This window comes from Glycine soja, chromosome 17, assembly GCF_004193775.1.
Source record: "Glycine soja cultivar W05 chromosome 17, ASM419377v2, whole genome shotgun sequence".
Lineage (NCBI taxonomy): Eukaryota > Viridiplantae > Streptophyta > Magnoliopsida > Fabales > Fabaceae > Glycine > Glycine soja.
In genome coordinates this window covers 2,553,349-2,579,239 of record NC_041018.1, presented here as the reverse complement: position 1 = coordinate 2,579,239, position 25,891 = coordinate 2,553,349, and the positions used below count along the sequence as shown (strand labels likewise).

At 34.2% G+C, this 25,891-nt stretch overlaps 3 protein-coding genes across 3 annotated transcripts; 1 reads left to right on the top strand and 2 right to left on the bottom strand.

The window, feature by feature from the left end:
* Nucleotides 1-9,368: 9,368 nt before the first annotated feature.
* LOC114392007 (transcription factor bHLH148-like) lies at nucleotides 9,369-10,374 on the bottom strand. The gene has a single exon (XM_028353045.1). The coding sequence runs from the start codon at nucleotides 10,169-10,171 to the stop codon at nucleotides 9,527-9,529; it is 645 nt and encodes a 214-aa protein (XP_028208846.1). The 5' UTR covers nucleotides 10,172-10,374; the 3' UTR covers nucleotides 9,369-9,526.
* A 6,603-nt stretch (nucleotides 10,375-16,977) lies between these two features.
* On the bottom strand, nucleotides 16,978-18,202 carry LOC114392268. Its single transcript, XM_028353327.1, has 2 exons — nucleotides 17,873-18,202; nucleotides 16,978-17,621 (listed from the first exon to the last, which is right to left on the bottom strand). Exons 1-2 carry the CDS (start codon nucleotides 18,170-18,172, stop codon nucleotides 17,190-17,192), a joined length of 732 nt encoding a protein of 243 aa, XP_028209128.1. The 5' UTR covers nucleotides 18,173-18,202; the 3' UTR covers nucleotides 16,978-17,189.
* Nucleotides 18,203-19,156: 954 nt separating this feature from the next.
* Nucleotides 19,157-24,605, top strand: LOC114393886 (DNA replication licensing factor MCM2-like). The gene is made up of 17 exons (XM_028355364.1): nucleotides 19,157-19,435; nucleotides 19,534-19,715; nucleotides 20,313-20,482; nucleotides 20,579-20,762; nucleotides 20,861-21,080; nucleotides 21,169-21,376; nucleotides 21,560-21,694; nucleotides 21,781-21,972; nucleotides 22,056-22,228; nucleotides 22,328-22,516; nucleotides 22,631-22,747; nucleotides 22,938-23,022; nucleotides 23,100-23,249; nucleotides 23,348-23,473; nucleotides 23,567-23,749; nucleotides 23,960-24,121; nucleotides 24,203-24,605. The coding sequence occupies exons 1-17, from the start codon at nucleotides 19,221-19,223 to the stop codon at nucleotides 24,317-24,319; spliced, it is 2,808 nt and encodes a 935-aa protein (XP_028211165.1). The 5' UTR covers nucleotides 19,157-19,220; the 3' UTR covers nucleotides 24,320-24,605.
* Nucleotides 24,606-25,891: the final 1,286 nt, after the last annotated feature.

The window sequence follows — 25,891 nt, the reverse complement described above, 5'->3', positions numbered from 1 at the left end:
AATGCCAAATTATGTTAGAAGTTGTTAGTAATATTAGTGGAATATGAATTTTGTTATCAGTGGTCTTAGTGGGATATGAATTCTGTTATGATCATAGAAGCATCTTAGGACCTATATAAACGAGCAAATAAAAGAATCTGAGATGAATTTCAGTAAGAACATTTAATGTAGTAAGGAGGCCTTTTGTCCTCGAAATCAAGGTCCTCATTCCTTTATCTCTTCCTCTCCTCCTATAATTTGGTCCAACCTGTCATGGTTGACCATGCTACACGCAAAACAACCATCAATAGACTCGAGGAGGCCATCTCCTGATTAACTATTCATCATGAGTCCCTCGTGTCCAAACACTCCAGCCTGGCCACTAAGGGCAACATCCTGTTGGATCGACTCAACCAATTAACCACAATTCCACCAACATTGTCCCCTTTCCTTCCTCAATCGCGCCCTCATATCAAACTCGAGGTTCCTCGATTTGATGACCATGACCCATTGGAAAGGATCTTTAAGATCTCTCAGTTCTTCGACTATCAAGGTACACCCAAGGATGAGTTCATCATTGCCACTTCGTTCTACATGGACGGTCTTGCTTTAAGTTGGTTTCAATGGATGTCCCGGAATGGGTTCATCACATAATGGTTGGGTCTTCTTCAGGTGTTGGAATCATGATTTGCTCCGACGTATTACGATTATCCTAAGGGTGCTCTCTTCAAACTTTCTCAATGTGGTTCCGTCAATGATTACTTGATGGAATTCGAGCATCTGGCAAATCGTATCATCGAAATTCCCCCTTCATTTCTCCTTTGTTGTTTCATTTCTGGCCTGTCTTTGAAAATCTACCATCAAGTCCTAGCACTGTAGCCCATTTCCTTGCCTCAAGCAACAACCCTTGTTAAGTTACAAGAAGATAAACTTCACGATCGTTGTCGGAGTTATAAACCTGCACCCATCCATGTACCTTCTTAGACCAGTTCTCCCGCCACACCTACCCTTTCCAATCCGAGGAACCCATTTGTTCACCGCACTTCAGATGAAATGACTCACTACCGTGAGAAGGGCCTATGCTATAATAGTGACGAGAAGTGGAGCTCTACCCATAGATGCAAAGGGCATATTCTACTCTTTATTGCGAAGCCGAATGACATCGATAACCCACCTAATTCCCTGTTACCCGAACAACCATGCTCTGACTTCGAACCCACACCGCCTCAGCCCTTACCACGCATTAGCCTTAATGCTCTCTCTGGCCTTTCGACACCAAAAACTTTTCAAGTTTACGGTTCCATTCACCATTTTCGCATCATTGTCCTTATCAATAGTGGTAGTACACATAACTTCATACAACCTCATGTCGCCAAGTTCTTGACCTTACCCATGGAAGATACGTCATCGCTACGCGTTATGGTTGGTAATGGCTTGGTACTAGAATGTCTTCACCGTTGTGCCGACATTCCTCGGCTAATACAGAGTCACTCATTCACAGCGACTCTCCATGTCTTGCCTGTTAAGCATTTGGGCCCCATAGTTATTGACTACACCACACTTTCTATAAAGTTCATCCATCTGGGCCGCCCTGTAGAGCTTCATGCTGATGTTGCAAATGGGCCTACCCGCATTTCAACCAAGCAGATCAAACACATGATACAAATCGGGTCCACATCATCTCTATTCCATCTCTCGTTGCAACCCATTGTCGACCCAGACGCATCCCCTGAATTGCCCCACCACATATATGATATCCAAGCCATCATTACCAAATTTGCCCCCATATTCCTCAAACCCATGAACCTTCTCCCACCCCTCCAGATCGTCCACCATATCAACCTCATCCCTTCCGCTAGTCCTGTCAATGTACGCCTATACAGGTGCTCATACTTCCAAAAGTCTAAAATAAAAAAGCAAGCTTCGGAACTGCTCTACTCCAGCATGATTCGTATCAGCCATAGCCCTTTCTCATCTCCAGTGCTATTGGTTAAGAAGAAGGACAGTTGTTGGCGGATGTGCATCAATTACCGCGCCCTGAACTCAATCACAGTCCGTGATTGTTTTCTGATGCCGACGATAGATGAACTATTAGATGACCTCGCGCATGCTTCACGGTTCACCAAGTTAGACCTCTGTCAAGGCTTCCATTAGATTTTAATGACTAAAGAGGATATCACCAAAATGACATTTCGGACTCACCATGGTCACTACGAGTACCGTGTCAGCCTTTTGGTTTGTGCAATCCCTCTTCCACTTTTCAAGCCACAATGAATGACATACTTCAACCATTTTTACGCAAATTCACAACGATCTTCTTCGATGACATTCTCATCTACAATGAATCCCTGTCGACTCACCTCACGTTTGGAATTGGTGCTCAAAACCTTATTACAAGGCAAGTTTTATCTGGAACGCTCCAAATGCTTGTTTGTCCAATGACAATTGGAGTACCTAGGTCATGTTATTTCTGGCAAAGGCATTGAACCAGAATCATCCAAGATCACCACCATGTTACAATGGTCGATACCCTCATGTCAAAAGGACTTACAGGCGTTCTTAGGTCTCATTGGTTTCTACCGGAGACTTATCAAGGGGTATGCTGCAATTGCCTCTCCTTTCACAACACTCCTATACCGCGATAAGTTCCATTGGTTACCGAAGGCTCAACAGGCTTTTGATCACTTAAAACGAGCCATGACCAAGGCCCCAATCCTAGTTTCCCTAGATTTCTCCTCACCGTTTGTGTTGGAAACCAATGCTTCCGGTAATGCCACGGGCGCAATCCTGATGCAACAAAGTCGACCCATCGCCTTCTTTAGTGAACAATTCAGCGTGATATTGCATCAATGGTTTCACTGTATACCTAAACTTATATACATACACCTTTCCTTAAATTTATCAATGATGGGAGGAAAAAATTAAATCACTTCTCAGTTTTAGAAAGGAAAAAAAAACAATGGAGGACTATTGTAATTTTTTTTAATAAGCAGATTGGTGTAAAGTTCTAATTAGACAGAACATACATTTTTCATACATTTGATAAAGTAAGGACGAAAGTGTTAAGACCGTGGTCCTAGAAATTAAGTATTTTAGTGAAATAACATAAAACATTAGGAAATTAGTTTTACTGGTGATTGATTAAGTTAAATATGCTAATATCTTTAATTGGTCCCTTTTTGTTCGTTTTCTTTCTTCGCATCTTTCTCACATAATTTGTACAGCAAATTAATTTCATTTCTCTTCACCTGTTTTCTATTCCTTCATATTTTCAAATGCATATTCATATTATATCTCCAAAGATGACGTATAGGTAACAAAAGAAATTATCAAGAATAGCAATATCAAAGAAATCTAGAATCTTAATGTTTCTCGTAAAAAAAATCTTATTGTTTCAATTACCGGTGAGTTTGAGACACAGATTGAAATTTCTCACTGTCGCGACCACGTTACCTATTTAAATATTCACAATCATAAATAAACTAAAATGGTAACAACTCAATTCATAGGCAATGTTTTACATATAATTAGCTAGTATTCTGGTCTATAACTTAATTTTTTTGTATTATTATAATTGTTAATAAATAATCTAGGTGATTTGGATTTATTCTCGGCCGGAGACCACAAACGGATAGCTACTGATTTTAAATTACGGCATTTGCTTTAAGCCACCGTTTTATGTCACATGCTAAGCATTAATTATTTGATGCTTTGTGGAGCCCCCTTGTTCTCATTAACCATGATTATACTTCCAAGAGTTAGCGCATTAAAAAAATAAAATTGAAAGGCGTTAGCGCAGTAAATTTTGCACACTTCAAATTTTAATGATCGATCATGATCTTTTATTCCTAGTAGTATTTTCCAAATAAATCTTATCGTTTTTCCCCAGAGAAATGGGGGTATTGTCAAGAGAACATTACATGGCTGTCAAACTATCAATTAATTTGCGTAACAATCTATTTTGTCCCATCCTTTAATTAAAAAAAAAACTATGCAGAGATAAGGCTTACGAATAAGTTTTTCATGTTGGTTTTTACATGAAGTTATTATGCAAAAATATTATATGTTTCCATATAAAAAATTTTAAATTTTTGGCTTAATTTTTATTTTAATCCTTAAATTTAGAAGATATGTTTTTTTAGTCCTTAAAATTTAAAAATATTTTTTTAATCTCTGAATTTTGATAATTTTCTTTTTTAGTCATTGACATAATAAATTAATACTTTATGATAATTTTTAATATTTTGTAATTTTTTTTAATATTATGACAATTTTAAAATGTAAATTTAAACGGTTAAAAAATAATATTAATTTATGAAAACTAAAAATTATAAAAAAAAGTATCAATTTATTATATTAAAGACTAAAGAGAATAATTCGTCAAAATTCAAGAAAAAAACAATTTAAAATTTAGGAACTAAAAGAAACACATATTCCAAATTGAGAGACTAAACAAATAATTAAATCTTGTTTAAAACTAATTTTGATACTAAAAACTAATTTGTATACTTATTTAAAATTTATTGAAACTAGTTTGACAATAAAATGGATTGATTTTCTAAATTAACTCATAATGTTGATTTATTTTGAATTTGTATTTTAAAACTGTTATAAAATGTCAATTTTTATGATTTATTTTGAATTTGTATTTTAAAACTGTTATAAAATGTCAATTTATTGTTTTAGAAACTAAAGAAATAATTTATTAAAATTCACGGACTAAAAAATATTTTTAAATTTTAGAAACTAAAAAAAGCATGCATCCTAAATTCAGGAACGGTAATTAAACATAATTTTTAATAGGAAGCTAAGTGTGTAATGTGACTAATGTCTACTAATAAATGAAAAAAAATGATATAGTTCTATTTTAGGAAATACTCTTACACACAAACATTACCAACTAGTATTTAGATTGAATCTTTTTTGTTTCGAGTTGGACTTGAGATCTAATCCGTATAATAGGTTTGCTCAACCCAAAGTGTTGTTTTAGTCCGTAATTGAAAATGTTGACTATAGTCAATACTTAAGAGTGAGAGATCTTTAAGATACAATTGTGAACAATGAATAATACTTCGGGTTGAGAAAAATTTATCTTTGTCGTTTCACTAAGGTACTGATACAGAAGTATATCAAAGGGACTCAATTTTTTTTACAATTATTTAATAAATAATAAATTTAACAAAAAAATATTTATTATTTATTCTACGTGTAAAATTAGATATATGATCTATCAGTAGAAGAAATTAAGCATAAATCAACGCAAAAATATATATTTTTTATAAGTATTTTTTAGTTTTCTTTTTTTATATATACATAAAGGATCTAAGAAAAAAATATTATCTTGAGAGACCTTTGATCTTATGCCAAGAAATGATTCATCTCAAATTTTTATAAATATAATTAATGTTATTGTATTAATCACTTATTATATTGTTATTTTTGTCAATTAGTGGTTGACCTGCATTGAAATATGTTATTTCAATTCTTATTAGATAATTTATTAAGATGTATTGATCTCAAAACTCAATCAACACTAAAACTCACAATAATTAACATTAATCAAAGTTCGGTCAAAGTCAACAATCTTATCTCATATAATTCACTGTTAATTGTTCTAGGTCATGGGAGAAACATTAGAAGATCTAGGTCAATTTATTTGGGTGACAAAACGTAATGAGATCAAAATGTTTTGATTTTCATCATTATCAATTGAAGCATCTCTAGTTCTTTTACTTTACCGTGCTTATACAATATCACTTGATCAAAGCTTTCAAGGGAATACCCATAGAATTCATAGGAAAAGGATGGGGGAATTAATGATTGGTCCACTATTAGGTAAATTAATCGAATATATCTTCGACGGAAGAAAACGTAGAGGTAAGATTGTATGCATAGGGAAAGGAGTAAGGACAACACAATGGGAATATATATATATATATATATATATATATATATATATATTACTTTGTTATTCATCCTTTTCTTCCCTTTCATGAATATGTTTCCGCTATGATAATAACATTTGTGTTGGAAGTTGGTGACACGAGTTTCATTAAGAAAACGCCAGATTGATTAGTGACCATTGCCATTTGCTTTGAAAACGATCATACTTTTATGTTAGTGCTGGATGTGGACACATGCAACAAAGACCTATTTCCATTTCTTTGTAGTTTTTTCTCAAAATTCCTTTTGGTTTTCTTCCTTTGTGTGTTACTATTTTTCAGAAATCATGAATTTAGCCATCATAATGTGAAAAGCAGGATTCAATAGCGGCAAAAACACAAAAAAGGGTCACTTTTACATTTTATTTACTAAATAGGGGCTGTTTTGCAATTATTTACCTAGGGGGTCTGTTTTTTTATTACAAAGCGTCCCCCAGGAAGGCGCTTCCATGGAGCACGCGACACGTGGCACAGCGCGACGCACGAGGCAGCAGCAGGGTAGCGCCCCTGACACGGGCGCGTCTGGTAGCGCCCTGCCGCTGGGCGCGACTGGTAGTGCCCCTGACGCGGGCACGACCCAGGCGCCTATGTATTTTTTAAATATATTTTAATAAATTAAGCTGATTAACGATTAAATAATTTAATAAAATATTTGACATGTACATAATAAATAAATAGTTATCACTTAAGGTTTATAAAATACTTATGTCAACATTTAAAATTGATCACAAAAATTAAAATTGTTGATTTTTTAAAAGTAAAAAATAAAATATCTCCATTAAAAAATAATGGGACTAAAAGTACAAATATAAGAGAATAGAGGAACAAAAATTGTATTTTAACAAAATTAAACATTTAAATTAAAAAAAAAATACACGCCCCCCTTCTCAGTTCCGTTGAGTCTGGGAGAAAATGTATTTTTTTAGTGGGTCTAAATCTAATCTTTTTTTTTTTTTAATGTTAAGAGACGTTTAAACTAAACTAACGTACTGAATCAATGTTTTACTATCAATTCAATGAGTCATCTGTCATATGCTATAAAGTTCCAAAAGATCATAACTTTTTTATTTTTTTTTAAGAAACAAAAGATCATAACTTGGAAATTTCATATTTTATAAAGTTATAAAATTCATATTATACCATAGAAAACTTAATTAAATGATAATTTAATTGAGTTTCGTCGTAAATTAGAAAACTTAATTAAATGACAAATATTTTTTTAAATTATTTAATCGTTAATTAGCTTAATTTATTAAAATATATTTAAAAAATACACGCCTGGGTCGTGCCCGCGTCAGGGGCACTACCAGTCGCGCCCACGCGCTGGGCACTACCAGTCGCGCCCAGCAGCAGGGCGCTACCAGACGCGCCCGCGTCAGGGGCGCTACCCTGCTGCTGTCTCGTGCGCCGCGCTGTGCCACGTGTCGCGTGCTCCATGGAAGCGCCTTCCTGGGGGGCACTTTGTAATAAAAAAACAGACCCCCTAGGTAAATAATTGCAAAACAGCCCCTATTTGGTAAATAAAATGTAAAAGTGACCCTTTTTGGTGTTTTTGCCATTCAATAGCCACATGGGAAGGTATTAAATTCCGGTCTGATAACTTGAAAATTTCGAAATGAATGCTCTACCTGTGTAACCCCCCAAATAAAAAAAAAAGTGACATGCAATTCTTTTCAATCTTTTTTGCGTGGTCCTCTAGTAAATTAACCCAACCCTTCTTTCCCAGCCATTTTATGATTCTAACGAGGGTTGTGGGGTGGTGAGTACTTCTACTGAAAACGATTAAACTGGTGCACTCGTGTGTCTTAACTGGCTCTCAGCCACACAAAGAGAGAAGGGTTCAAAGAAAACGACCTGTTTAGTCCTTCAGAGACCATTGCACCATCTAAAAGGGCATGTGACCCATTAAGCTGAGCATCTCAGATACGCACGCTTGGATTCAAATTCTGTTTCATTTCTCATTTTTCCCCCTTCACACTTGCTTTTATTTTTTAAGGAGGATCCATGGTGTGTTTTTTTTGTCTATACTCATATTTTTTTACGGAAGTTAATTTTATTTGAGTGGAATATATGGAATTATTAAAATCGGGGAGGGAAAAATAAAAGAAAAAAGAAAAAGAGGAGAAGTAGATTATGTCAAAGGTAAGTGGGGTCGTGTAAGGTGTGGGCGACAAGTCACATGGCATGTTTGGCCATTCTGCTGTGTCCAATAAGCATGTTTTTGGCGCTTTCGGGAAAACTTTAGAGAAGTGGAGTTAGCCATTCAGTCCATTCAATTTCCATGACACATTTTACTTTAATTTCTCCCACAGTATCAGAAAACCTTATTGCACTGAGCTCAGCTGAGATAAAGACTAATAAATTCTCACATATCAGCAACCAGATAGACCTTCAAAAGTAGAAGAAAGTTAAAATACCATTACAAGCTTTGTCATTCAATAGTAACCGGAAATAAATAAGCATGTGATGTGAAATATATTTGATATGAATGAATGTTTGTGCTGTATCAACCTTAGGACCCAGTATAGAATGCATCCAAAATACCAACTACTAACTGGAGTTTCAAAATGTACAAGCGAACCCGTAAGACCAATTAAGAAAAGGTTGGCCATGACCTGGAAGAGATTTTCATTTCAGGTCATGGTACTATATATTATTATTCAGATTGAAACAAAGCAACCTAATTAAGTGCACATGTTATTTGTTAATTGCAAACCTACCGACGTACCCTTACAAATTTACAACTCTGATAAGTTTTATTAACCTACTTACCAGTTCAAGTGACACCAACTTACATCGTACACCATAAATTCCTTTCCTCAACAACATTATTATCCCCTGAGAAAAAAGGTGGTTTGTTTTGCAAGCTTCTCGCCTATTATAAAGTATAAACCACCTGCTTATTCATCAATTCGTTACTAATCTATCAACAATTTGGGCAAAGAATGAATTCTCTATCTTTCTTGTTTTTCAAGGATAGTAAATTTGCTAGGTAGAGAAAGAGGTATTTTATTTGAACCCGATTCCTTACCTTTCTGATGGAGAGTCAGGACCTGTAATTAGCCCTTCTCAACTGCAAACTTGTTCTTTTTTCTTAATTTGTATTTGTATTCTTTTCATTATCAAAGAAAGTATGGATTAACGGTACGAAATTGTTAGGATTAGTGGTCTCAGATTTAAATTCTAATTCTAAATATGTATTCTTTATTGTCTGTAATAATCTTTACTTGACTCATCAAAATTACGTCTCACGGAGGAAAGTCACGAACAAAACCAACATTGAACTACGACGACCGAAACTCGTTGGTGAATTGTTGAAGGCAATGTTCACATTCTCACGAACGATTAGTTACTGGAAAGAGAATATATATATATATATATATATATATATATATATATATATATATATATATATATATGTATGTATATACTATGCACTTAGTAACATTAAAGGGAAAGAAAGAAAGCTTCTTTGGTTGCAAGGGTGAAAGAAAACGAGGCAAACAATAGTAATATAACAATTAAAAAAATGGACAGACACATGACATGATATGGCATGGCATACATTGTATACATACATAAACGCCTAAAGCCAAAAGTGTGTTCTATGACGAGCTAGGTGGCGCGGAAGTGGAGGCGGCGCCGCCGCCGGAGAGAAGGTTAAAGAGAGCGCTCATGGCTCGAACCTGCATCTCAAGCGCGGGTATGTAATCAATGGCTTCTTCCAAAATAACCGGTAACGGTTCTTTTCGGCAACCGGGAACCAAGCGTCCGAGAAACCTCACTTTTCTCTGCACACCCGGCGAACCCTTCCCCTTCAGCCGGTAAACGCTGACCCGGGGTTTCTTTGACCGGGTTGGGGGTGTTGTAATTGTAACTCTCTGTCGCTTGTGTTTTGTGAACTTGAGCTTGAGCCGGTTGGTGAGGATGGCTCGGCTCCAGCGCGTCCTCCCCTTGGCCGTCACGGCTAGGACTCTGTCGGCGGCGTCGCGCACGGCTTTGCCTCGGCGCGGCGGCGCCGACGACCCGAGGTTAACTCTGGCTAAGGCTTGGCGCAGCTTGGAGGAGTAGATTTGTTGCTGCGCTTGGGATTTCCACTTGGGATTGCTCTGGTCCTCTTGCCGTAGTTGCTGCCTCAGCTGCGCTTTCTTCTTCCTCCGTTTCGCGTCACGTGACCGGTCCGTGTTCGGAACTGGATTTGAGACCATAGACGACGACGACGACGATGATGATGAAGGTGACGATGCCATTTGAAGAATGTTCAATTCTTAAAAATAAGAATTGGAAATTTTGAGATTGATTGGGGGTAGAGAATTAGAGTGAGAGGAAAGCTAATAAAGCTATGAGAGTGGAGGAGAAAGGTGAATGGGTGAGATGTCCCTGGGAGGTGAGGTTGAACTCAAGGGAGAGAGAAACGGTGGACGAGACATATAAAGGGATCACAATCGCCATGGAGAGAGACTGCCAAAGCACGCGTCCTTTTCTTTTTTCATTTAAAGAATAAATTAAAATATTTTATTTTATTTACGTTGTTGGGCCGTAACTTGAGACATTTGTTCAGCTCCCTCCTGGACTGGGTTCAACTTTCGGCACTTGTCTCAACTTGAGCCCAGCCAGCCTGTAAAGCCTATTTTCTCTGATAAAAAAATTAATTAATTAAAATGCCTCTTCTGCTGCAGGTGACGTTTTCTCTCTCTACAAATTATTAGCCTTTCTGTTTCTCATCTCTTATTTAATTTCGGCCAGGAACATAAACAAGTTCTGTCCATGAAATTTAATGGCGAGAAAGCTTTGCTATCTTTCACCGAGGTAAATGTGCCAATGTTTTCTTGTTATGTTTGAGGACATTTTCTAATTTTAAATTGCTTTGCTCGGGAAACTTATTGGTTCTACTTTAATCGTTGGCATTGCACTTTGATACACATAGTGTATCACATAAAAGACTAGAGTATCTATATTACAAGAGTAAATTTTAATCATATAATACAAATAGACTATTAAAATTAAAATTAATTGATTTACTAATTACCAATATAGTTATATTATCAAGACTAATTTTTCTCACCTTCTACATTCTTACTAACTACATGTTTGGAATGTGTCACAAGTTTTAGACATATTGGGATAAAAGTTCATGCCCATCTAATCTGTAGCATGTCTAACTCATTGTTGAAGAAAATAGCATAAATAATCCAGCGAGGTTGAGAGACTCTTGAAGATGGCAAATGTGGTCCATTGAGATTTGAGACATTTTCTGTACAATAGTGATACATATTAAAGAGGGCAAAGGGATTGTATCGAAGGGGTTGGAACTTGGAAGAATTAGAAAATCTTTTTTGAACATGATAAAAATTCCAATCACACAAATTCCAAACATGTTGATAATTTTAGTTTACCCGCACGAGCGAGAGAATTTGTAGTAAACATGCAGTTTTGTCTTCAACGAGTAGTAATTTGTATTGATTTAAGGCTTAAATAAGAATTTAATTCATATAAGTTTGTCGTTCTTGAACCTCTAAGTATATTTCTACACTTTTAATTTAGTCTCTATAATTTATGTATATTCAATTTTGATTTTTGTGAGTTTTCTATTTTTATTTTTAGTCTTTATAAGTTTATATTTTATAATTTGAATCTCTAAAATACAAATTTATAAGTACTAAAAATAAAATCAAAATCTGAAATTGATAAAAATTAAAAAACGTAAACTTATAATAGTAATAATAATAGTTCAAGTTTTTTGTGTAATTATTATAAATTTTTAAGTAAAAACATAAAAGCATTTATAATAATTCCCGTACATATTCAACCAACTACTTAAACTCCTTGTAAAACATCATAAAAACTACCTAAACTTCATTCTTATTGCCTATAATTGATGAAATAAAATATGTGCTTTGTGCAAGATACATTGTTTAATAGCAAGTCTTTGTATATCCCATCTAACCTTGACGTTGCAAGTACACAATGTCAATCAACCCGGTTGCTATCCAAAACCAAAAGGACCAAAACTATTGTTTGACATATTCGAAGAGTTTTCGAGTGCATCGGTTTCATGATAGGTAAGCATTGAGCAACTGGATCCGCATTGGATGGGTGCACGATGTTTATTGACTGAGGGAATAAGGCCCCACAATTCATTTCTTTTCATCCAGTGCAATGATTGTTGGTGGTCATCATCCATTAACATTAACAATAAACAAAAGAGGGGGGGTGCATGTGCTGTGTGGAGTGTTTCTCTGGCAGTTTAATTCCCATCCCCGAATTGTTTTTGTTTTTTTGTTGCGGTTTTGGATTTTTATTCTTTTCTGAGCTTCTGGACAGTCATGCTCCACATTTTCTGAAATGGGTCCCTTCTCTCACGTACAATAGATATTTTATAATTTAATTCTCAATCATTCATTTTTAGCTTATGATAACCAACATGATGCTTGCCACTTTTAAATTTCTTATTTCAGAGCAGGCTTCCCAACATCTTCCTATTCGCTCTCTCTTTCTTTTTCTTTTTCTTTTTTGTAATTTAATTCTCCTATTCACTCTTCTGTTCTGTGATGTCATAATGCTTGTGCAAATTAAAGGGTCGAGTGCTTTGTCCCTACTTCATTGGGTGAGAACTCGGGACTCGAAAGATACCAAAACATAAAGCTACACAATTGGTATAATTACCTATCCTAAGTGAGGGGTGAAAAGTAAGAGCCGATGGAGAAGATAAAAACAAGATCCGAATGCCAATATGATCATGGATGATTTAGTTTATGTTTATAGTAATGCCCATCATAAGCATACTCCTCATTCTCGTTAAAATTATGGTACCATGTGTGTGACAACAGCCAACAGGGGATAATGTTGGATAACTATATTTTGAAAAGCTAAATCACGACAAGGCATTATGAGGAGCCAGCGAGGTTGCCTCCCTTTTGAGACACAATAAGACAGCGACCACCAAAGAGAAGGGATAATAAAAAGAACAAAACAGGGTACTTAGTGCACATCAGCGGTGAAGGGTAATCCAAGATTAACTAGAAATCATTCATGACTACTGTGTATCCTCTGGCCATCTTTGGACTAAGCACCTATCATGACCCACCTTACGAGTCATTAAAAAAATAATATATTTAAGTATAGTAATTACCCTATCTGTTATTTTTGGAGATTATGATATATGATCAAAGTTATATCTTATCTTCAAGAATCATGGAGATAGATTGACATTGGAGATTAATAAAAAAAAAAAAAAACTATAACTATTGTCGTAGAGACTAGACAGGATACACATACTTGAATGTTTTGGTTAGGTCACCCAAAGAGAAACCTAAACGGGAACAGCTACAGACGCAATAAAATTATGTACCACAATCTGTAAAATAATTAAATAAGTGATTGAGATTTTTGTGTAAAAATTTAAAAACTGATTTAAAAATTATGACCCGCCTAATGAGTGCCTATAAGATCAAATATAATTAAGGTTGGATCTATCCCATCAAATGGATCTGATATTAGATTAAAGTTGTGTATATAATAAGGATACTTGCCATATTATCTTGTTATTTAGGGGTGCACGTAATTGCTTTGGTATGGCTTTTTGAGAATTGAGGTTCATAAGCTAAGGAGGGATATGAATTTGAAAATAGAAAATGTTATGGAGTTAAATGAATTTTTTAGTGATATTGAAGTAAGAAATGGCGAAGATAGCTAGAAACTCTTGGGGGCGTATCTATATCGGTCGTTTGCAACAGTCAAGCCGTTGGCAAATGCATATGTGAATGTCATCAACACGCTAGAAAATCCGGTGGACAGGATCCGGATTCCACTAATGTTGGCATACATGAAACGTCTTGCTATTGACAACCCAGCCGCGCATGCAATCATCGATAGTTAACTATGATAAATTGCATGCAAAACTAATGACATAAAATTTATTGACAAACTAGCTTAGTGTCAATAATTATGCTATACTGTACTGTGTAGCCATCATAAATCTAACATGTATTGTAAGGTAAATTATATCAATAGATGTAGCCATAAAAAAATTATTGACAAACATGTAGTGGTTGTTCTCTCTCATGTATTCCTCGTGTTTGCAAAATTTAATGATCTAAGCAAGTATTTCATATGATCACTCGAACAATTATATCAAAACTTTTTTTTTTTTTTGGTGAGCTAAAAACTTTTACCCTCTGATCAGTAGATTTCACGCAATCTTCATAATTTGGAACCTTTTTTTGTCTCCTGTACGTATATATGCGGAATATTCATATATAGTTTAACATATTTATTTACTAAATGGCAATGCATGAATCACCTAACCCTGAGAGTTGACTTCAATATGGCATCTTTTAATTTCTTGTTTGGTATTAAGGGGGCACCAAGCTCTTCTTGGATTGTGAGAATAGCAACTAATAGAAATATATAATCATGAGCAGAACAAAACAAATAAACAAAAGGAAAGAGCAAGTGGGTAGATTAATTAGATAAGCTTACCTATCAGCCTCAACCAAGTTCCAGAAGATTGGAATAATAACCATCAAGGAACATGGAATAAGCTGGCAATGATGTTCCAGGAAGCTGACCTGTCACGGAAGCCAAATTAGGATCTACCATATGGAGTTGGCCAGTTGGGAATAAGTTTCTTGACAACAATAGAGATGGACACCAACAAAAGCTTGCTAGCTGGGCTGCTAGTGAAAAACTGTCCGTATACATCAAAATTGGACCTACTTTTCTGGGGCCAAACATAGAGTTCTGATATATTAAGAAAACATGATTAGTTGACATAAAAAATAAAAGGAACCGTGTTTTTTCGACCAATAATAACCAAAAAAGGAAAGACTGGTTTAAGACTTTCAGTTTCGTTTGGAATGTCCCAAACCAAAGCACAGATTCACCAACATAAGCATAGAAAGAAAGAAATATTTAATACGGCCTAGTAAGAATCAGAATTTGCATATGACCATAAAAAGAAAAATAATATAGGGAAATGATAATTGGTACGAAGATGTTTTCGCATAAGAAATAAGAATGATGCTTATTGAATTATTGGTTACATTTTCAAAACTAAATTATCGTGTATCCCATCAAATGAAATCATATAAGCGATGAAAAAAACTATATTTTAGTTTCTAAAATAATCTATAATAACTCATTCATCTTCTTAAAAGAAAAGGTGCGTAAGCATTGGGTCAAACATACAACCTCTCACCTTTTTTTTTTTTTCAAAAGCACCACCTGTCATTATTATTTCCTTATCTATCTGCTGATTGAAGTTTGGCAAGTCAATTTTATTTTATTTTTAATAAAAACGTTAAACTATATTTTAGTTTCTACAACACTAATTTATAATTTGATTTTTTTTTCTTTGTAGAAGACTTTCACGGTGTGTTTGATAGACATGAAAGAAATAACATTAAAGAAAATTTTATATTTTTTATAGGCTCAAACTTTTTATAGTCAACTTTAATTCATTTTTTTTTTCATTCTCTAAAACCAAACACACACTCAATTTCATTTTAAAAAGAATTTAGTTTCTATTGTTATCCCTTTATTATTAAAAAAACATGAAATTACTAAATAAAGTACAAAAGTTAATTACAAATATTTTTTCATATCTCTATTGAATATTGATTATCTTCAATACAACTTTTTCAGTACTTTATTATGTGATCTCAATTTATAATATGTATTTTTTTTCTTGTTTAAAAACATTTGTCGTCCCTAGTATTTTTTCATTTTCATCGCTGTAAATTTTTTGCCCTTACAACGTTTTAAATATGCTTTTTTATTATTTAATTTTTTTTACTGTTCAAAGCGCTAAAATGAATAAAAAACACTAGATTGTATGCAAAAAATGTATTTAAGTTTTTTTAAAAAAATTTATTATGTCACAATTCTATTTTTTTTAAGCATGTTACAATTCTATTAAATAATATTGTAACAGCACAATAAAAATTAAATAATTGCATCTATAAACATTTTTAACAAGAAGAATAAACGCCGTTTCTTCCTAATCTTTTGTTGCAGTCACGCTATTAACCTATATATATATATATACACTTTGAGACCTTTGCTTGCTCTTCCGTTGCCATCATGCATGTGATAGTATACCATCAACAAGTATATAGGTTAACCCTTCTTAGAATCAACCGTGACCACTCACCACTGACCACAACCACAACTCTCTTCACCAGAGAATCAATGACTTGCAAAGCCTTTAGAATTCAAACCACAAAAGCAAAACCTCCAGCAATCCCAAAATATAAGTCCCTAGAGACTAGAACTCAGCACAGATCCCTTTTATTTTTATTTTTATTGATAAGAAGCATAGATCAACCTAATAGTAATATCAAGTCGCGCTACCATTTCCCAAGGCGTTGAACACATAATCCCCGAACTTGCAAGTTGCAACTAGCACTCAGCCAAGTCAGTGCAGGCAGAGTGCGTGGCTATAACCAAATTTCATCCATTGCATATCAAACCATCAAGTCCCTGCAACCTAATCACAAGGTCCCTGCGTCAGCCACCAAACCATCACTCACTCACTCTCACTGATCAAGCCTCACATCAGATACATACCAGCTAGGGAGTGGTGATTAAATTAAATCTTTCTCGGTTAATTATACGATGCATAAGAATTTTTTTGCTCAGTATCAAGGTATAAGCGAGCTTTGCCGAGATAATAACTGAATTTAAGATCGCCTTGCATTTTAGTGACGCCTGCGATGCAATGAGCACATTTTCCTTTGAGACAAGACTTTCTTCTAACAGAAATTGCTTATAGCACGCACGAGGGAAACCTATACAGCCTAACTTGACTAACAAAACGTCTGCAGCTTACCACCAGAATCTATGACAGTTTTGGCTTTTATGCTGGGCGATGGCAATTAGCCAATTAGTAGTGAAGTTAGTATAGTATCTTGTATTAACTCCAAGAAAACTGCCCCTATATATGTTATGCCACACAACACAAATCATGTATATATACACGCTTAACTTTACAATATCCGAACCACATGACATGGGCAGGAGGGTATCAGATATAAATCGCCTACTAGAGCAGTAATAAAGCACAACATTCAAATATTTATACATTTACGTCAATTTCGATGAAACTCTACTAGTCCATGGTAATTCAACGTAACTCAAGTGTAAGAAGGACATCATAGTGTCTTAGAGTTTCAGTTTTGAGATATATACTACAAAAGCCACTTAACAAAATATCTAACATCTTTTTCCGCACTCTAAATGCATATCAACCATAATGAAATTAGTAGTTCAAGTCGGCAATGGTCCACGGTAAGGGCAATGAATATCAGAAGTGAAGAAAAATATAGCCAACACTCCAATAAGCCAAGTGCAGAACAACAGCAACACCGTTCGGTTTTTTGCAGACATCAATTGATAAGACCGATCGAAGTCTTCTGGCACAGTATTCGTATAAAGATCTTCTATGATATATTTGGTTATTTCATCCATAAGATTCTTATATTGAGGTGCAGCATTGTGTGAGTTGAAGACCTTAGGTTTTGCATTTGTAAGATCAATAGCAGCAATCTCTGACTCTGTGGAAGGGAACATGGAACTTTCCAATTCATAGGCATACAAACATTTAATGGAAACAATTCCTACTTCATCGATGACCTTTTCAGACGGTATTTTATCAGACGGAAGCAAGGTTTCCTTCAAACCTTCTTCCACCAACGAGATCTGCAACAAATAAAAAAAAACCATTTGAATCGGTTGTGGTTTCCAGTTTCCACAGCACTTTTACTTTACACGGTTTATTTTCTCGGAATCCAAACAGTACATAACACGAGGCATATATTAACCATAAATAATAAAATTGTTCATTTAAGCTCTGCTACTAGTCCGATCTAAGAGTTTTCTTAAATAAGCAATGATGAAGAGCACCTAGAAATTACTTGGAGCTTGAATAGTCAATTCAAATTCAAACTTACAGTAGCGTCTTCACTGCGATTAGCGTATAAAGTGTCGGATATTGTGGAGGAATTCATAGGAACTTCAGAAATGGATTTCAATGCAGCATTCAAACATTTGGTTTGAATCTGGCAAAAGATGAAAGCAACAATAAACATGAAAAATTGAATGTGTAGAAAGCAAAGCCGAAAAAACTGAGTAAGATTTTGCGAAGTGCGTTGTGCCTTATTGAAGTTTGGGGAATCCTGCGATCTGCGATTGCTCTTCTCCGATGAGCGAGCAAGAGCATGGGTCTTGTGAGGCGTTTGAGATTCTTTCATTTGGCGGGAGTTGAATTGAATTTTATTAAGTTCAATTTAATATGGGTCTTGTGAGGCGTTTGAGCAAGAGCATGTCTTTTATGCTTAAACCTTTTTTTTTCTTTTTTTTAAAGTACTATATGACACTAAAAAAAGGTTTTCAATGTAATAAATAATTTTTCTATTACCAATTTAACGAATTCTTTTTCTAAGAGAAAGTTATTTTTTTTGGCCCTTCAACCTATACCTAGTGTATAAAATGTAAAATTTAGTTTTTAATATTTATCGTTGACCGAATTATATACTCAGTAAGCTATAATTTAAAAGATGTAATGAGATTCACATAAAAATTATTTAATAATAAAAAATGTGTTAATATATAAATAAAAAGGTGTTAAATAACATCTTGCTGTAACATATTTTAAAAATAAACTTACTATAAAGGGATCCTATATTAATTGACAATACATCTAGCTGATAATTTCATTCCAATTGCATTATCCCATATATATTACAAAACTTATTACTTTTTTATACATCAAATGTTTCAATTTTTTTATTTTTTTACAAATCTTCTTAATATTTGATATAAAAAATATTACTTAAAAAAACAAATGTATTAAATGCCTTAGAAACATAAAAAATGTAATACTTACCATACAAAATAAGTAAGAAAAATATAAAAAAAGTATACTTATAACAATTTTTTTTAAAGTAATAGTTAAAATTTTAGCGTAAAAATTTCATTATATATATATATATTATAAGTATATTTTTTTTGTAAAGATAAAAATCAATTATTATATTTTTAATCAAACTACATTTTATCCTTTAGCGAACGAAAAATAGCAAGAATATAAGTTTCTGAAGAGTCTAAATCCAAATGCGATCCATAATAATAATGGGCTTTATGCAGAGTGGCCAAGCCAACAAGTGAGAGAATTGGCGCCAAACTTTTCCCGCCAAACGGAGGGCCCCCACAAAAGAGAAAAAATATAGTTGGAAAGAGAAGAGAAAAGAAGGGTGAGAGTTGCAGAAGAGACAGAAAGCCTAGTGTAAGAGAAAGAAAATGGCACCTGAAAACCCTTCAACGCCAGATCCCGAATCGCCAACCTCTCCTTCCGTTGGTTTCAACACCGACCAGCTTCCTCACACCCACACCAGCCATGCCTCCCAAGACGACGAGGCTTCCGTCGATCCCGATATCGTACGAGACGACATTGAAGAACAGCCCGAGGAAGAAGAAGAAGATGGAGAGGATCTTTACAATGACAATTTTTTGGAGTTAGTCTTCTCTTTTTATTTTCTCCCTTTTTTCATCTCTTGGAAAACCCTAATTCATTCTGCACTTACAACTTTTCGCTGCCTGGGTGAATGGACAGTGATTATAAGAGAATGGATGAGGCTGACCAGTTCGAATCGTTCGGGCTGGACGACTCGTTGGAAGACGACAGAGATTTTGATCAGATCATGCAAGATCGAAGGGCTGCGGAGGTTGAACTCGAGGCGCGCGATGGTCGCGCTTCCAATCGTAACAAGCTTCCCCAGCTTCTCCACGACCAGGGTAATGTTTCCATTTTATCTCTTCCCTAATTGTTCTGAATTGGTTGCCCCAAATTGATTATTTATTTTTCATTTGTTGAACTGATTTTTCTTTAAATTGAGTATAGGCAATGGAAGTCCATCGTCCTCGATGGACTGCTAAATTTTTTGTAATGGATGAAAATTGTTTGGCTGCTATACATCAAAGAATTTAATGGTGGAAATTTGATTGTTTGGATGAAATTTGAATTAGATTATAATATATGGGTCTAAAACAATTCTGTATAATGAATTAGTTTGCAACAAACTATTTAATTGATGTGGATACGAGGAAAAATGATTGTATTGCTTGTGAGTTGTGACACAGTGGCAGAAATATTTGATTGATCATGCATTGGTGCATGGCATATATGATGCAAATGAATTTCTAATCATTTATCTATTTAACAAACTTAAAAAAATTTGAGTCATGAAATTTACTTAAAATTATTGGGGGACTAGTACAACTCATTAGGTTTAAATAGAGGAGCTAGAAATGTAAATATAATAAGCCTTGTTAACTATTATTGTTTACAAAGTTTTTGGTGTGGGAAACAAATGGTGTTGATTTCTATTGCAGATACAGATGATGACAATCACAGGTCTTCTAAAAGGGCTCGAGCTGATTTTAGACCTTCTGTAGCAAGTGATGATGACTTTGATGGTATGCAAAGTTCACCTGGAAGGTCACAACGGCACTCAAGAGAGGATATTCTTATGACTGATCAAACGGAGGATGATCGAGATGACGTATTATCTACTTTGTGATTTTTTTTTTCTTTTTAAATATTTTAAAGTTTCGTCATTGATTTTATTTCACAATTAACATGGGTACATGGAATGTAGGATGATTTTGATGATGGATACGAGATGTATCATGTTCAAGGTACACTTAGAGAGTGGGTTACAAGAGATGAAGTGCGCCGCTTCATAGCCAGGAAATTCAAGGACTTCTTACTTACTTATCTTAATCCAAAAAATGAACATCGGGACAAGGAATATGTCTGGCTGATAAATGAGATGGTGTCAGGTAATATAATATATATTCTCTATGATATGTTTGCGTACTTGTGACAGTTAGTGATATCTTTGTTACACCAGCTTACTCTTTTTGTTTTTAAATGCCAGCTAGTAAGTGCAGTTTGGAGATAGATTACAAACAATTTATCTATGTTCATCCCAACATTGCCATTTGGCTAGCTGATGCCCCTCAATCTGTCTTAGAAGTAATGGAAGATGTTACGAAAAATGTTGTCTTTGAATTACATCCAAATTACAGGAATATACACCAAAAGATTTATGTGCGCATAACCAACTTGCCAGTTTATGATCAGATTCGAAATATAAGGTAGATAAAAAAACATAACTGATGTGTTACTCCATTCTCCTTCCCTTTCCATTGGATGAAAAACTTAAAATTGGCTTCTTTGGAGCAGGCAGATCCACTTGAATACAATGATCCGAATTGGGGGAGTAGTAACCAGACGTTCTGGAGTTTTCCCCCAGTTGCAGCAGGTGAAGTATGACTGTAACAAATGCGGGGCAATTTTGGGGCCTTTTTTTCAGAATTCATATTCAGAGGTGAAAGTGGGATCCTGTCCTGAGTGTCAATCAAAAGGACCGTTCACTGTCAATATTGAACAGGTACAAAGTTTTCGAACCCTTTTGGATGCACATATTCTGCTGAGTGCTGATCGTCATTTCAACTAGGTCAAATGATTACAAAAGACATTTGCATTGAGATGTTGCAAAATAAGTTGATCATCATTATTTTAAAAGACTAAAAGGTAAATAAACTCATTTTCTTTCTTTCTATGCTCCTTGTAGACAATTTATAGGAATTTTCAGAAGCTTACCCTCCAAGAGAGTCCAGGGATAGTTCCTGCAGGTCGACTTCCAAGATACAAGGAAGTGATACTATTAAATGATCTGATTGATTGTGCACGCCCTGGAGAAGAAATTGTATCATCTTTTACTTTGACTCATCAATTTTTTGGCCGGCCCTTAGTTGTTATATAATGACCTTCTTAATCATTTTCTTATTTCAGGAGGTCACAGGTGTTTATACCAATAATTTTGACTTATCCTTAAACACAAAAAATGGGTTTCCAGTGTTTGCCACTGTTGTTGAGGCAAATTATGTTACGAAAAAGCAAGACCTTTTTTCTGCCTACAAACTTACACAGGAAGACATAGAAGAGATTGAAAATTTGGCTAAAGACCCTCGAATTGGAGAAAGGGTGTGTTCCTTGGAATTTTTATTGGTATTTCTTTCAATTTGATTATTGTTCTGTAATGTAATGTGCTATGGATTAAATTTCAGATTGTTAAGTCTATTGCTCCATCAATCTATGGTCATGATGACATAAAAACTGCAATAGCTTTAGCTATGTTTGGAGGTCAAGAAAAAAACGTGGAAGGAAAGCACCGCCTGCGGGGAGACATAAATGTTCTTCTTCTGGGTGATCCAGGGACAGCGAAGTCTCAGTTTCTCAAGTATAATTTTCTAGATTTTATTTTGTAGATATCTTTTTACTAGTGATCAATAAATTAACAAATCTATAAATTAACAAATATTTCAAAATCTACTGCAAGGTATGTTGAGAAAACTGGACAGAGAGCTGTATACACTACTGGTAAAGGGGCTTCTGCCGTGGGTCTTACAGCTGCCGTTCATAAGGATCCAGTCACAAGGGAGTGGACTCTTGAAGGGGGAGCACTTGTTCTAGCTGACAAAGGAATTTGTCTTATTGATGAGTTTGACAAGATGAATGATCAGGATAGGTAAGAAAATCAATCTTGTAATTATTTGAATTTTCCTAATTACATTGTTAAACTACACCTTCACATGATATACAAAAACTATCCTTGACCATTAATTTATATTTTTGTTACCAGGGTGAGTATCCATGAAGCCATGGAGCAGCAGAGTATAAGCATATCAAAAGCTGGAATTGTTACATCTCTTCAGGCACGCTGCTCTGTTATTGCTGCTGCAAATCCTGTTGGAGGAAGGTAAGCAAATATGCAAGGTTGCATGTATCTGGAATCTGGCTGCAAGTTGGCATTGTTCATCAGTGTCCCAGCTAAGATTTCAACTGTCATACACATTGAAAGATATTACCATGAGTATTGATATATGGTTTTGATCCTTTTTTCAAGCATTTAAGCTTTACTCTTAAATTAACTTTTCTTTGACTTGCAGATATGATTCCTCAAAAACATTCTCTCAAAATGTTGAATTGACAGATCCAATTATTTCTCGTTTTGATATCCTCTGTGTTGTGAAGGTTATATTTATATTCATTGCTTCTTTGTTTACCTCTTCATTTGAATATATTTATTGAGGGAGTTCTTTATTTTACAGGATGTTGTTGATCCAGTCACTGATGAAATGCTTGCAACGTTTGTCGTTGACAGTCACTTCAAGTCACAACCCAAGGGTGCCAAGCAAGATGATAAGTCCTTTAGTGAGTTCCAAGATATCCATGCATCTGCCATGCCAGCTGATCCAGAGGTCCTTGCTAAGATCCTGCTATTGTTAATGACCTTTACGGAAACTTAGGTTATGTCTTCTGTGTTTTGACTCTTGAGAGTTTTTTGGCTTTTTTGCAGATACTTCCTCAACAGCTACTGAAGAAGTACATTACATATGCCAAGTTGAATATTTTTCCAAGGTTACAAGATGCTGATATGGATAAACTGTCACATGTCTATGCCGAACTGCGGAGGGAATCTTCAGTAATACCCTGTCATAACTTTTTTTACCAAACTAGATTGTAGTTATTGTTTGTATTGAATTCACTAACAAGCTGCTCTAATTTCCTTGTATAGCACGGACAAGGAGTCCCTATTGCTGTAAGGCACATTGAATCAATGATAAGGATGTCTGAAGCACATGCGAGAATGCATCTCAGGCAACATGTTACACAAGAGGATGTAGACATGGCAATTCGTGTTCTACTTGAATCATTCATTTCAACTCAAAAATTTGGGGTGCAGAAGGCTCTTCAGAAGGTATATAAAATATTCTGAATTTGCCACAATTCTGTTAAATGCTGATATTCCATGGCATCATATTTTGTTACAAATTATTTTTATTTTGAATTTTTTTTTTGTATACATACTACCATTTTGCTATTGTGATTCCCTTTAAAATTAGTGGAATTGGTACTGGAAAAATATGCCCTCGGGTCCTTTTCCTAAACAGTGTGCTTGCTGTTGCAGAGCTTTAGAAAGTATATGACTTTCAAAAAGGACTACAATGAACTGCTCCTTTATATTCTTCGCGAGCTTGTAAAGAATGCTCTGCATTTTGAAGAAATTGTCACCGGATCTGCTTCTGGTCTAACTCACATAGATGTCAAAGTAGATGATCTCTACCACAAGGTAATAGCATTTCTCCTTGTGTTTTTTTCCAACCGAGATAATACATTATTTGACCCTCTGAGTTTGTTTGATATTCTGCAGGCTCAAGAGCATGATATTTATGATCTGAAACCATTCTTCAATAGCAGCCACTTTTCAAGGGCCAATTTTGTATTGGATGAAGAACGGAGAGTGATCAGACATCACCTTACCAGATGAGAGTAGACAGTATCTGGGTTTTATCATCCGTCAGTTTAGGTTGAATATTTGATGTTTAAGGTTTTAACCATCGACTCCAGCAGTTACTTATGCTGCTAAATGTAGGTATCTCTTTTGAGTTTTATTGCATATATTTTATCTGTATTTAAAAGTATTCCTTCAATCCCACACAAAAAACAAGAAGTATTCCTTCAATGCTTTGAATATTTCTCATTAGTTAGGTTAAATTACTGCTGATACGGCCTTGACTTCACAACAAATATGCAATTTGAATTGATCTCATTCATTTGGAGCAACTTGTATTTTCCTTTTCCGAGATGTTTTTTACTTCACTATTTGTTAGTACAAAGTATTTTCAATTTTGTCTATAGCTAATTTTCTTCGGACAATGTTTTTTGAGACATGTTTGAAGTATTCTCATTCTTTTTAATATTAAAATATACACTTTTCTTAATAGGTGAATTATGTAAATGAACTTTTTAGAAGTTTTTTTGTGATTCTTGACATGAATAATATTTAGTAGTGTTATTTATTGTGTGTTTAGAAGATAAAATATTAAATTTTAGGGTTGATGAGGGTTATTTAGAATTTTATTGTCTTTTAAAATGTTAAAATCAATAATTTTATATACTTCTAAGAAAATATTATTAGGGACACTCGCTGATAAGTTAAATGATTGAAGTCATACTTTTGTTGATATGACACTCAATGGAATATGAATTTAATATGCTTTTTTTTCTACTTTACAACTTATCTTTATAAATTTATTTTTTAAACAGTATTAAATTGATATTAGTTGTTTGTACCAAAATAAAAGCCTTTTTAAATTAAATATAAGATTTTTAAAGCATTATTTATTATGATAATAAATTTTAAAAACTTTTTAAGTTTGAAAGTATCAAATACCTATGTATATTTACTTTCTATTTTAACACCAAAAATTTATTTAAATAGTTAATATAAAATGTTTTTTCATATCGAAGCGGACGATATTTTTTCAGGAATTAATGTGAGTCGGAAACTATATATATAATACATGAGATTGTTGTTCGTTCTAACCCATGAGTTATAGATTTTGTTTGAGATCTATAAAATTTAACAAGTATAAAAATTGTTACGTTTAATTCTACATTCTTTTTATATTATTATAATTTTTAATGTATTTATTTTTTATTTTTTATAAATATATGTTTGACATTTTAATTATTTTTTTTGCATGTCATATCATTATACATATCATTTGACACATTAATATTTATATTTTCTATCACATACATTGACATCTCATCGTATCACATTGTTATTTATTAATCTCACATTAATAAAATTATTATTATATTTTTAGTGGAAGATTGACCAAGAATCAAAATTATACAATTACAATATTTTGAGTGATTAAAATTGTTCAATAAGAGAATCAAAATTATGATTGCAATAATTAAGGGATAAAAAATGTATTTAAATGTTTTTTTAATATAGAAAGGCCACAAGACATTTATAAAGAAATAATTTATTTAGATGTGTGATTATTTCAGCTTAATTCAACTCAAACATTGTCTTCGGTGAAAAATA

Coding starts and splice junctions, on each gene's coding strand:
- LOC114392268 (XM_028353327.1), bottom strand. CDS start 18,172: ATGAAAGAATCTCAAACGCCTCACAAGACCCATGCTCTTGCTCGCTCA. Junction 17,622..17,872: donor ATCGCAGTGAAGACGCTACT/GTAAGTTTGAAT, acceptor TATTTGTTGCAG/ATCTCGTTGGTGGAAGAAGG.
- LOC114393886 (XM_028355364.1), top strand. CDS start 19,221: ATGGCACCTGAAAACCCTTCAACGCCAGATCCCGAATCGCCAACCTCT. Junction 19,716..20,312: donor CCAGCTTCTCCACGACCAGG/GTAATGTTTCCA, acceptor TTTCTATTGCAG/ATACAGATGATGACAATCAC. Junction 24,122..24,202: donor TAGATGATCTCTACCACAAG/GTAATAGCATTT, acceptor GATATTCTGCAG/GCTCAAGAGCATGATATTTA.
- LOC114392007 (XM_028353045.1), bottom strand. CDS start 10,171: ATGGCATCGTCACCTTCATCATCATCGTCGTCGTCGTCGTCTATGGTC.